Here is a 12,245-nt window from a genome sequence, read left to right on the forward strand (position 1 = left end):
CTAGACACAGATTCCTTCACGACCCGCTCTTCCTCCCTGTTTTGTGAGGACCTTCAGCTTGGTCTTCTGCACTCGCCTGCCTTTGGGTGGTTTTGCCCTCTGCGAGTGCCTTCTTCCACTTGCTCTCTAGTGAGATACTCGTTCTGTTTCTTTGATCCACTCCTTCCTTTCTGGTGATTGGTTGGTGGGTTCATGGGTGCTTCTGCGTCCCTGCACCTGGTCTTCCTCATGATCTTCTCACTTTTTCATTGCTTGAAATTTTTGCCTCCTCTGCAGTCCTCTGACTTGGGGTCTCTTGTCTGTGGCTCGACCCTTCGCTCCTTACAGAGAATGCGCCTCTCCTTGCTGGTGTTGCTTTGGGTTTAAATTGTCATTGCTTTTCTGTTCTGGTCTTGTTCTCCCCTCACTGTTTATGGCCTGGGATTGCAGGCCTCTTTCGTCTGTTGTGACGTTTTTCACATGCTTTTCTGTCCAGGTATGCTGTCATATTTGCATGCACGGTTGCTTCGCTGTAGCTGTGCTCTGCTCTTCCCCTCTATGACTTACGGTGCCGTAGTGCCTGGCACTCTCCCAGATGGAGCTGCTCCTCACCATTCGTTTTTTCCCTTTCTGTTATCTGATTTTTTTTGCACACTGTTGCCCTATATTCTCATAGTTTTTGTTTTGTGATGGCTCTGCTTTGTGGCGCGGAAAAGTTCCCCAAAGAAAACTGACGTCGGAGCGCCGGGGTGGAGCTTATGTGACCTTGCTGACGACACGCCCACGGACGACGTCCGGGCAGAGTCACGTGGTACCGCCCCCCGGCGAGCAGAGATGCTGTGGCAAAGAAAATGTTCCAGATCCAGTCTTACGCCTGGGGATAATTCTACATTAAGGAATCTGCGGCTAGAATCGTCTCTACCAGATACATCGTTACCGAAGGTAAGTAACTTGTACTGTAGGGAGTTTTTAGACAAGCTGTCATCTAAGAAAATAAAGGTGCTGAATGCAGGATCAAGTGCTTGGGGTCTCTCGTCTGATGGTTTAATTGGCGAATAATGCCAAGCCAAGTCAGTGTTGAGGATCTTCTTGGTGCCAATACTGGAAATTTAATACCATGCCATCACTACACTAGCAATGAAGTTACCAGACAAAACCTTGCAGATACTATTACCATGGAAAGTCATTCCAGGACACTGGAACAAGCATTTTTCACATTTACCTCCTAGAGCATAGGATCATCTGTTGCATGTGTGCTCCACACTGCATTTTCTACTGTTTATACAGCTTTGAATTATTATTTTGAGTTAGAGTGGGCAGGATGAGAAGAGACCATTTACAGGAATGTGTTATACCTTAAAGTGGAAGTGATTTTGCATATTGTGTATTCAGAAGAGATGTGATCCACTGAATTGCAAGAAGGAGGCTGTCTGTCAGTATTTTCTTTGACTTGCACAGTTAGGTTCAATACTCTTGTTTGCTTATGCATTTGTCTGTTTTTGAGGATTGTACAAAGAATCCCTCTGAAAGGTTGTCTCATGCCATTCCTGGTCAGTTCAAGGATTTTTTTAAATGTTTGTACGGTACTTCCACTCACATCACAGAACGTGCAGTCCACAGTTGAATGTGAATAACTACGTTAATCTGTCTTCTGCATAAAACATAGTAGACATAAAGCTCATTGAAATTACATTTATCTTATCATTATTAACAATGCTGTAGAAATAGCACAATCCAGGCTCTCTTTGTTATTCGGTGGCCTGTCATGATTTTCTTAGAAGTAGGTTAGTTTTGCGTATGCCCTCTTGCTGACGTTTGTAGAGCAGCTTTAAGAAGGGCGGTTAATTATGGTTGCATTCATTCTGTTGCTAAATTAGATTCATAGGTTGGGACCTTGTTTTGTTAATATTTGTTTATTTGTCATATTACCCCCTTGGGTTTGGAGTACTGCTTGCTTTACAATTCTAAAGGTGATCGTATAATAAGGAACCTAACGAAGCGACAAATGTTTCTTATCTGTACTTGTAGGTCTTTCATGATGGCCCTCATTATTGATAACCAACCACCAGAGCCTCTAGAGTTGGTGGTGTTGGCTGTCTTGACATACTGCGAGAGCTGCAGCGCTTCTAGTTTTAAACGAGGGAGCAAGCGTTTTGTGAGCATTCAAAGCTGTGATTAAAAAATGGTGTGCTTTGGATAGTTCAGCTGTTTTTCTCATGGAGAGATATAGTGGTTTGTTCTTAAAATAAATAAATATATATATATATATATATATATATATATATATATATATATATATATATATATATATATATATATATATATATATATATATATATATATATATATATATATATATATATATATATATATATATATATATATATATATATATATATATATATTTTTTTTTTTTCACGCAAAGTTCCATAGGAATGATGGCACTCCACTCGGGGAAATTTTTAGAATTTTTATTTCAACAACTGAGATCGAAATAAAAACTCAAAAAATTTCCCCGAGTGGAGTGCCATCATTCCTATGGAACTTTGTGTGAAAATGTTCGATGGGATACTGCCTTGATCCCGACGATGGCATCAGCACAATAGTGCTCCCCCTGCGACGAGGCAAGTTGCGAGGGATATAGATATAGAAACAATCCTGTTCCGTCAGTGCTCGGCGGAACCAAACAGGTATGGACCTCCAACTGTCCTCTTCCAATGTAGCGAGTAGTAATCACAAAAAAAGGAATCACTCCTCAAGTGAGTTGCAGGATGACATATTTATTAAATGAAAAGACGACGCGTTTCACTCCAATCAGGAGCTTGCTCCCGTGAGCAAGCTTTGTAAGAAGCGAAACGCGTTGGGTTTGGTTGGAACAATAAACCGCTGAATACTTAACCAAGACGAGTGAGTGCGTTTTCCTTCTCCCTGCGGGGAACCTGCTGCATATCTAAACGACTGACCCAGTCGTAGAAAAACACGCACCACGCTAAAAATAGAGTGCCGACACCGCAAAGGGTCACAACTGCTTCCTCTCCCGACCTTGTCCGGGTGCAACAGGCTTCCCCGCCCGCCCCGACATTGTGCAGCAGCCCGGGCCTGCCCCGACCCCCGCCTGTCCCGACCCCCGCCTGCCCTGACATGGGTCCCCTTACCTGAGTCGCCGCTCCTCCCGCCTGTCCGCTGCTCGCACCGCCGCTGGCCTGTCCGCTGCTCCTCACGTCACCGCTCCTCCCCCGCGCAATGTCTGCCGCTCCCTTACCTCAGCCGCCGCTCCTCCAGCCTGTCCGCTGCTCGCACTGCCGCTGGCCTGTCCGCTGCTCCTCACGTAACCGCTCCTCCCCCGTGCCATGTCCGCCGCTCCTCGTCGCGCTCCTGGACGCCGCTCCTCCCCGCGCTCCTGACGTGAGCACGCACATCGCGGCCGGCGCTACTTCGGAGGGACTACTTTTTTTTTTACTGTAAATTTTTTAAATCACGTTTTTTTTTGTATTTATATAGCCTATAACCATCTACACACCCTGACGATTCCAACGGTGTATCGGGTGTGTGGATTGGCGCTGTGGTTCCCGAGTTTACCCGCCTCAAAGGCTGAAAGTTCTTCCTTTATTATAGTAGTATAGATAGTATAGTTATGGATCCATCCGGTACCCGTCCCTCTCGCAGGATGATCGGAGTGGTTGAGATCGGAATATACCTCTGTCAGGGCATCATGCCCCTGCTCTATTTTCGACCTGCCTGAAGGACTGACAGTTTGAGGGGGCCCAAGGAGAGACTTTGTTCGAATGAAACAACCCCGCATCAGCATTCATAAACCCAGCTGCTTTTTTCCTCGCCTCCGATTTATTTCACCACTTTGGAACAATCTTTACCCTTCCCCACAACACCGGCCTGGAGTGTATAAACATGTTGCATTCTGGGAGTTGTGGTGCGCAGACATGAGTCGTACTGCAAAGGGTGAGCTTAATCGCATGGGGGAGGAGCGGAGTGGCGCTTTTAACAACGGGCGGCAGGTTGGCTGTTCGAGACTTTGTCAGGTGTTGGGCGCTGAGGAAGGCCAATGCGCCGAAATGCATTCGCCGCCACCAGACTGCTGTTTTCTATTTTAATAAAGCCCCTCCTTACATTTCCCCTCGTGGCTGCTGCTTCTCTTTTCTGTTGGGGAGAGACTTACCTGAATATGTTCTGCGCACAGCCAGAAGCGCATGCAGCAAGCCCCTGTCGTCAAGGGTCCGGATTTCTCTGGTCAGCTCCACAGCGCCGCGCTACAGTTCCAGTTATGGATCCATCCGGTACCCGTCCCTCTCGCAGGATGATCGGAGTGGTTGAGGTCGGAATATACCTCTGTCAGGGCATCATGCCCCTGCTCTATTTTCGACCTGCCTGAAGGACTGACAGTTTGAGGGGGCCCAAGGAGAGACTTTGTTCGAATGAAACAACCCCGCATCAGCATTCATAAACCCAGCTGCTTTTTTCCTCGCCTCCGATTTATTTCATCACTTTGGAACAATCTTTACCCTTCCCCACAACACCGGCCTGGAGTGTATAAACATGTTGCATTCTGGGAGTTGTGGTGCGCAGACATGAGTCGTACTGCAACAGGTGAGCTTAATCGCATGGGGGAGGAGCGGAGTGGCGCTTTTAACAACGGGCGGCAGGTTGGCTGTTCGAGACTTTGTCAGGTGTTGGGCGCTGAGGAAGGCCAATGCGCCGAAATGCATTCGCCGCCACCAGACTGCTGTTTTCTATTTTAATAAAGCCCCTCCTTACATTTCCCCTCGTGGCTGCTGCTTCTCTTTTCTGTTGGGGAGAGACTTACCTGAATATGTTCTGCGCACAGCCAGAAGCGCATGCAGCAAGCCCCTGTCGTCAAGGGTCCGGATTTCTCTGGTCAGCTCCACAGCGCCGCGCTACAGTTCCAGTTATGGATCCATCCGGTACCCGTCCCTCTCGCAGGATGATCGGAGTGGTTGAGGTCGGAATATACCTCTGTCAGGGCATCATGCCCCTGCTCTATTTTCGACCTGCCTGAAGGACTGACAGTTTGAGGGGGCCCAAGGAGAGACTTTGTTCGAATGAAACAACCCCGCATCAGCATTCATAAACCCAGCTGCTTTTTTCCTCGCCTCCGATTTATTTCACCACTTTGGAACAATCTTTACCCTTCCCCACAACACCGGCCTGGAGTGTATAAACATGTTGCATTCTGGGAGTTGTGGTGCGCAGACATGAGTCGTACTGCAACAGGTGAGCTTAATCGCATGGGGGAGGAGCGGAGTGGCGCTTTTAACAACGGGCGGCAGGTTGGCTGTTCGAGACTTTGTCAGGTGTTGGGCGCTGAGGAAGGCCAATGCGCCGAAATGCATTCGCCGCCACCAGACTGCTGTTTTCTATTTTAATAAAGCCCCTCCTTACATTTCCCCTCGTGGCTGCTGCTTCTCTTTTCTGTTGGGGAGAGACTTACCTGAATATGTTCTGCGCACAGCCAGAAGCGCATGCAGCAAGCCCCTGTCGTCAAGGGTCCGGATTTCTCTGGTCAGCTCCACAGCGCCGCGCTACAGTTCCAGTTATGGATCCATCCGGTACCCGTCCCTCTCGCAGGATGATCGGAGTGGTTGAGGTCGGAATATACCTCTGTCAGGGCATCATGCCCCTGCTCTATTTTCGACCTGCCTGAAGGACTGACAGTTTGAGGGGGCCCAAGGAGAGACTTTGTTCGAATGAAACAACCCCGCATCAGCATTCATAAACCCAGCTGCTTTTTTCCTCGCCTCCGATTTATTTCACCACTTTGGAACAATCTTTACCCTTCCCCACAACACCGGCCTGGAGTGTATAAACATGTTGCATTCTGGGAGTTGTGGTGCGCAGACATGAGTCGTACTGCAAAGGGTGAGCTTAATCGCATGGGGGAGGAGCGGAGTGGCGCTTTTAACAACGGGCGGCAGGTTGGCTGTTCGAGACTTTGTCAGGTGTTGGGCGCTGAGGAAGGCCAATGCGCCGAAATGCATTCGCCGCCACCAGACTGCTGTTTTCTATTTTAATAAAGCCCCTCCTTACATTTCCCCTCGTGGCTGCTGCTTCTCTTTTCTGTTGGGGAGAGACTTACCTGAATATGTTCTGCGCACAGCCAGAAGCGCATGCAGCAAGCCCCTGTCGTCAAGGGTCCGGATTTCTCTGGTCAGCTCCACAGCGCCGCGCTACAGTTCCAGTTATGGATCCATCCGGTACCCGTCCCTCTCGCAGGATGATCGGAGTGGTTGAGGTCGGAATATACCTCTGTCAGGGCATCATGCCCCTGCTCTATTTTCGACCTGCCTGAAGGACTGACAGTTTGAGGGGGCCCAAGGAGAGACTTTGTTCGAATGAAACAACCCCGCATCAGCATTCATAAACCCAGCTGCTTTTTTCCTCGCCTCCGATTTATTTCACCACTTTGGAACAATCTTTACCCTTCCCCACAACACCGGCCTGGAGTGTATAAACATGTTGCATTCTGGGAGTTGTGGTGCGCAGACATGAGTCGTACTGCAACAGGTGAGCTTAATCGCATGGGGGAGGAGCGGAGTGGCGCTTTTAACAACAGGCGGCAGGTTGGCTGTTCGAGACTTTGTCAGGTGTTGGGCGCTGAGGAAGGCCAATGCGCCGAAATGCATTCGCCGCCACCAGACTGCTGTTTTCTATTTTAATAAAGCCCCTCCTTACATTTCCCCTCGTGGCTGCTGCTTCTCTTTTCTGTTGGGGAGAGACTTACCTGAATATGTTCTGCGCACAGCCAGAAGCGCATGCAGCAAGCCCCTGTCGTCAAGGGTCCGGATTTCTCTGGTCAGCTCCACAGCGCCGCGCTACAGTTCCAGTTATGGATCCATCCGGTACCCGTCCCTCTCGCAGGATGATCGGAGTGGTTGAGGTCGGAATATACCTCTGTCAGGGCATCATGCCCCTGCTCTATTTTCGACCTGCCTGAAGGACTGACAGTTTGAGGGGGCCCAAGGAGAGACTTTGTTCGAATGAAACAACCCCGCATCAGCATTCATAAACCCAGCTGCTTTTTTCCTCGCCTCCGATTTATTTCACCACTTTAGAACAATCTTTACCCTTCCCCACAACACCGGCCTGGAGTGTATAAACATGTTGCATTCTGGGAGTTGTGGTGCGCAGACATAAGTCGTACTGCAACAGGTGAGCTTAATCGCATGGGGGAGGAGCGGAGTGGCGCTTTTAACAACGGGCGGCAGGTTGGCTGTTCGAGACTTTGTCAGGTGTTGGGCGCTGAGGAAGGCCAATGCGCCGAAATGCATTCGCCGCCACCAGACTGCTGTTTTCTATTTTAATAAAGCCCCTCCTTACATTTCCCCTCGTGGCTGCTGCTTCTCTTTTCTGTTGGGGAGAGACTTACCTGAATATGTTCTGCGCACAGCCAGAAGCGCATGCAGCAAGCCCCTGTCGTCAAGGGTCCGGATTTCTCTGGTCAGCTCCACAGCGCCGCGCTACAGTTCCAGTTATGGATCCATCCGGTACCCGTCCCTCTCGCAGGATGATCGGAGTGGTTGAGGTCGGAATATACCTCTGTCAGGGCATCATGCCCCTGCTCTATTTTCGACCTGCCTGAAGGACTGACAGTTTGAGGGGGCCCAAGGAGAGACTTTGTTCGAATGAAACAACCCCGCATCAGCATTCATAAACCCAGCTGCTTTTTTCCTCGCCTCCGATTTATTTCACCACTTTGGAACAATCTTTACCCTTCCCCACAACACCGGCCTGGAGTGTATAAACATGTTGCATTCTGGGAGTTGTGGTGCGCAGACATGAGTCGTACTGCAACAGGTGAGCTTAATCGCATGGGGGAGGAGCGGAGTGGCGCTTTTAACAACGGGCGGCAGGTTGGCTGTTCGAGACTTTGTCAGGTGTTGGCCGCTGAGGAAGGCCAATGCGCCGAAATGCATTCGCCGCCACCAGACTGCTGTTTTCTATTTTAATAAAGCCCCTCCTTACATTTCCCCTCGTGGCTGCTGCTTCTCTTTTCTGTTGGGGAGAGACTTACCTAGATATATATATATATATATATATATATATATATATATATATATATATATATATATATATATATATATATATATATATATATGTATATACACATAAACACACACACACATATATATATATATCTCCCAGGATCCTGCTGAACCCAAAGAAATTGTTTTAAATATTTTCAATTATGAATATCTCTATAACTGAGAACTACAATTAGGAGAAGAAACCTTTACTTAGTTGTTTAAATGTGTTAACAAGTTCACACTTTACCCATTATTTCTTTTGTATCTTTGACAATTATCATTGTTAAATTGACCAATGATTGAATTCCCTATTTCAGTGACCTGCCGCCTTTTTCAGTTCATTCTTCTGAAGTAATTGTGAGACATTTCCTGGTATTCATGAGACATTTACTAGTATACAGTGGATATTACAAATCCACATTGGTTTATGAAATGAGTTCAATGTTGAATTAAAGGTGTTAACAGTTTGTTTCACAGCTCTACCTTCCATCAAGTTATTAACAAGTGTTGTGAAAACTCTCTTCAGGTTGAAGTCCATTCCCACTGGCAACTACCACCGTGTGCTATGGTGAGGCAAGACTAGGCAGCCACCTACAGCTCTACCAGCAAGGTGCCTCAAAGCACCTTGTATGCCTGAATTGATCAAGAAAGGGGAAGAAAAGTCATTTTACTTTGACTAGCCAAACTTCTTGCGCAAGCCTTATCCACAAGAATCCGTGTATGATACTGTGGTGCTACACTACTGCTTTACCCTCCTGTGCACCACCAGTGGAAAGATCCTATAGATGCGACATTGCAAAGTATTATAATATATATTGATATTACAAATGAATTACAAAAGTAAATGTGAACATCACATTCCAGGAGGGCACGGCTTATTTGCAAACCCTTTCCAGGCAAATGCAAGGAAGGACATGGTTACCTGTTAATGTGCTGTCTTTGTACTTTTGCAGAGAATGTAACCGCAGACAGCAGGTCATCGCCGTTCTGAATGATTTCTATGTTGCCACGTTCCTGCACCTTTATCACATCTGGAAGACACAGAAGAAAACTATTTCTGACTCTGGCTTTGTCCTGAAAGGTATGACTGTGTCACCCCAAGAACTGATTACATGAGCAATTTATTATAAAATGTTAGAATAGTATAGTGGAGGGTCAAGTGCATATAATCGAAGTCTGGAGTTCAAGATAATGAGTATGTTTGCAGTGAACACCGACATCTTTAGAAAACCATAACTTGTATGTATCCCCGAATAATCCCCATTCCTACAGCAGAGCTATTCTATTATTTTTGTTCATAATAAACTATAGCAGCTCCTTATCTAAGGGCCCTATTCACCAGAGTAGATGTTTACTTTATTTTTGCTCTCCTGTTCTCAACTGCTTTCAAATTGCCTTAATGAGTGGCAAAAGTTATTTATTTTTTTATTGTTTTAAAAAAAAAAAACATGTAAAGGCTTTTTTAAGATTGGTTGTGACAAGGTTTGGAAGATTTTTGCTGCTGGCTAACCATGCCATCTTGCGCGCATTATTGAGTTTTTCTGTGCCTGATTAGAGGCTTTTGTGTTAACTATTGAGTAGCATGAATAGATCCTGAACTCCTCAATATATCTTAATATAGCGTCCAACAGACGTTCTTCCAGAGTTTACTGCAATTTTAGCACTTACTGCGCATGGTGCTTGGTGTGCTCCAGGATTTTGTGCGAGTGATCCATAGCCATTTTTTAAAGTAAAATATGCAGATAATGCAGCCCTAGAAAAAAAAACAAGCAAAGGATTTTCCATGATGCCTTCCAGATTTTTCTTTGTTACTCGTGTTTTGCCCACAACATGATTATTAATGTGTTTCAATATCCTTTCTAATCCTTGTTCTTGAATTTCACTTGACACTAGAGATTCTAGTTTCTTTAGCATGGCACAGTGTTATTGGTGTTATCCTCAAGTATAAAAAAAACACTGTTCTGCGCCATATAAATGGTCTGTATTGATGTTTGATCTGGATTAAAAATGTTCACCTATACAGGTAAGACTATGAGTTTTAAGGCCATTTCCTTTTGATTTCAACTTAATCTCTTCACGTATCTTTCTTACGTGCTACCCCATGTTGAGTGTAATCTGTGTGAATACTTGAGTGAGATTTGGAGTGCGTAAACTATAGGTTAGGTTCTGTATTTTACGGTCTTCATGTCTAGTTTTAAAACATTATAATTGCCATGCCCATGGTCAGGATGCCATACCACTTTTTTACTATAAATATAGAAATGTTTTAGTAAATAACAAAAGCTCAAACATTTAAATGCATAATCTTGCATTTCAGATTATTTCACCTAGACTTAGGGAGGCAACCTTCACTGTGCCCATCGAGCCACCCCCTAGTTAGGTGTATGCCAGGGCCCAGTTATGCATGGGGAAAGTAGTTTATGGGACCTGGACTTAAACTGTTAGCAATGCTTAGATAGTGTGTGAATCTATTCACACGGGGTCCCTGGAATAAAAGTAAAGCAGCTTTTGGTGCTTTTCCCTAGAGCTCACTGCATGTAGATACTCTCTCAGCTAGTATTTGCTGCCTTTTTTATGGGTACTGTGTTACCCGGTTATTATCGGGTAGTATCACTGATGGGTTTTGTTCTTTGTTGTAATCAAAAAGAGAGAGGAGAACTAGAGAGGCTAGTCCGCTTCCCCAGTTTATATGTTAGCAATCAATGAGAACTAGCTCTGGTTTAAATTGTTTGTATGTCTGCGGGTGGAGGAAAACCATTAGGTTTTATGAAGGCCCTCACCCACCAACCTAGTTGGTGGCATGCTTTATCATCGGGCCCCACCCGAGGTACCGAGTGTACTTCAGGTGTGCTTCGATGCCAGATTGTTGCGGAGCGGGTTTTTTGGTTCGTGAGGGTCCTGTGAGTGTGCTCTGAGTGAGGTTTTAAATACTGTCCTGGGTGTCCCAAAGACTGTTTTAATGGTGGTCCCCATGGCAGTCAATAACAAGCATTTGCAATGCAATAGGTCTCGCATTATGAAAGTTTGAGCTATTGGTCTTGTAAATGACAATTTTTTTATTTATGTGTTGATTTTGAAAATAGCTAAATTAATAGCTTTGTCATTTTCAATGCCAATAGCTATAACTTTCGCACGGGACGACTATAGCATTTGTAATGCAACATGTTTTGTATTTACGTGACTTAGATGTATTGATATTACAAATAGCAACGGCTTTTAATTTTTTTAAATAATTAATACTTAAATAAAAGTGATTGTAATTTATATTGGCAATAGCTTAAACTTTTGTAAATAATGTTTGTGAAGATTATGTTCAGTGTATTTTTTTCAGAAAGCATCATCAGCGACGAGTCCCTCTAGAGTGCATGAAATGATGCGATGAGCACGGACCAGAGGTGTTCCCATGGATGCGTACATTTCCCCCCTACCGTCAGATTCACCTCCATTAGTACAAAATAAGGAACTAATTAGGGACGTGCAAGTCTGTGCTGGTGAAAAGAAAGGTGCAAGATCCCGGGAATAAGCAAAAAGATGCTCGTCTGTTTGAAATCTAAAATTGACGCGAGGACACCCTCAAAATAGGACACTCTTCATCACAGGCACCTGCAGCAGTAAGGACCCTTGCATGTACAGAGGAGTTCCTTAGTATACTACAGCATTGAGACTCTGCAGATAATGCAGTGAGAGAATACACTTACCAAGGGAAGCACTTATTCAGAAGAGCCGCACAAGTGACAGTGGCAGAGTCCCAATTGTTACAGATTATCATCCATCAGCACTCAAGTGGCAAATTCAGAAAACAAGCGGTGCTGTAATTTCCTTGGGACAAAGAAAATATTTATCGAGTAAGACTGTAAACTTTAGTGTCGACTAGCGGTGCTTCCACAGCTAGACTGCGGCGATGATAGTGGCTGTTTCACTCGCATTGCAACCATGCGTGCATTGCAGACAGTCACTCGCAGGCAAGTCATTGGAGGGCTCGGCCAGGAAGCTGACGACATCCTAAGGCTGAAGTTGCAAGTTCGAACCCAGAGACCATGCACAGCTCTCGCGTCTCCCATCTACATGTGCGAGAACCTCACCCAGTCCAGGTTTCCTTTGTCTTTGACCATGGGTCATCGGATCAAGAAGTCTACAAATCCCAGAATGCATAGCAAAGTCTGAACTAGCCGAGGTACCCGTTAATGGTTTTAGGGGGGGGGGGGGGGG

The 12,245-nt window shown here is 45.8% G+C and overlaps 1 protein-coding gene across 2 annotated transcripts in view; it reads left to right on the forward strand.

Annotated features, from left to right (window-relative positions):
• The window catches only part of ELMOD3 (ELMO domain containing 3), a 213,786-nt gene that overhangs the window by 184,762 nt on the left and 16,779 nt on the right, over window positions 1-12,245 (forward strand). For both annotated transcript variants that reach the window (XM_078666748.1, XM_078666747.1), the window contains one exon: window positions 8,990-9,117. In XM_078666748.1, coding sequence (XP_078522874.1) covers window positions 8,990-9,117 — 128 coding nt within the window. The remainder of the gene's footprint in view (window positions 1-8,989; window positions 9,118-12,245) is intronic.

The sequence above is a fragment of the Lissotriton helveticus genome, chromosome 11 (genome assembly GCF_964261635.1).
Source record: "Lissotriton helveticus chromosome 11, aLisHel1.1, whole genome shotgun sequence".
NCBI lineage: Eukaryota > Metazoa > Chordata > Amphibia > Caudata > Salamandridae > Lissotriton > Lissotriton helveticus.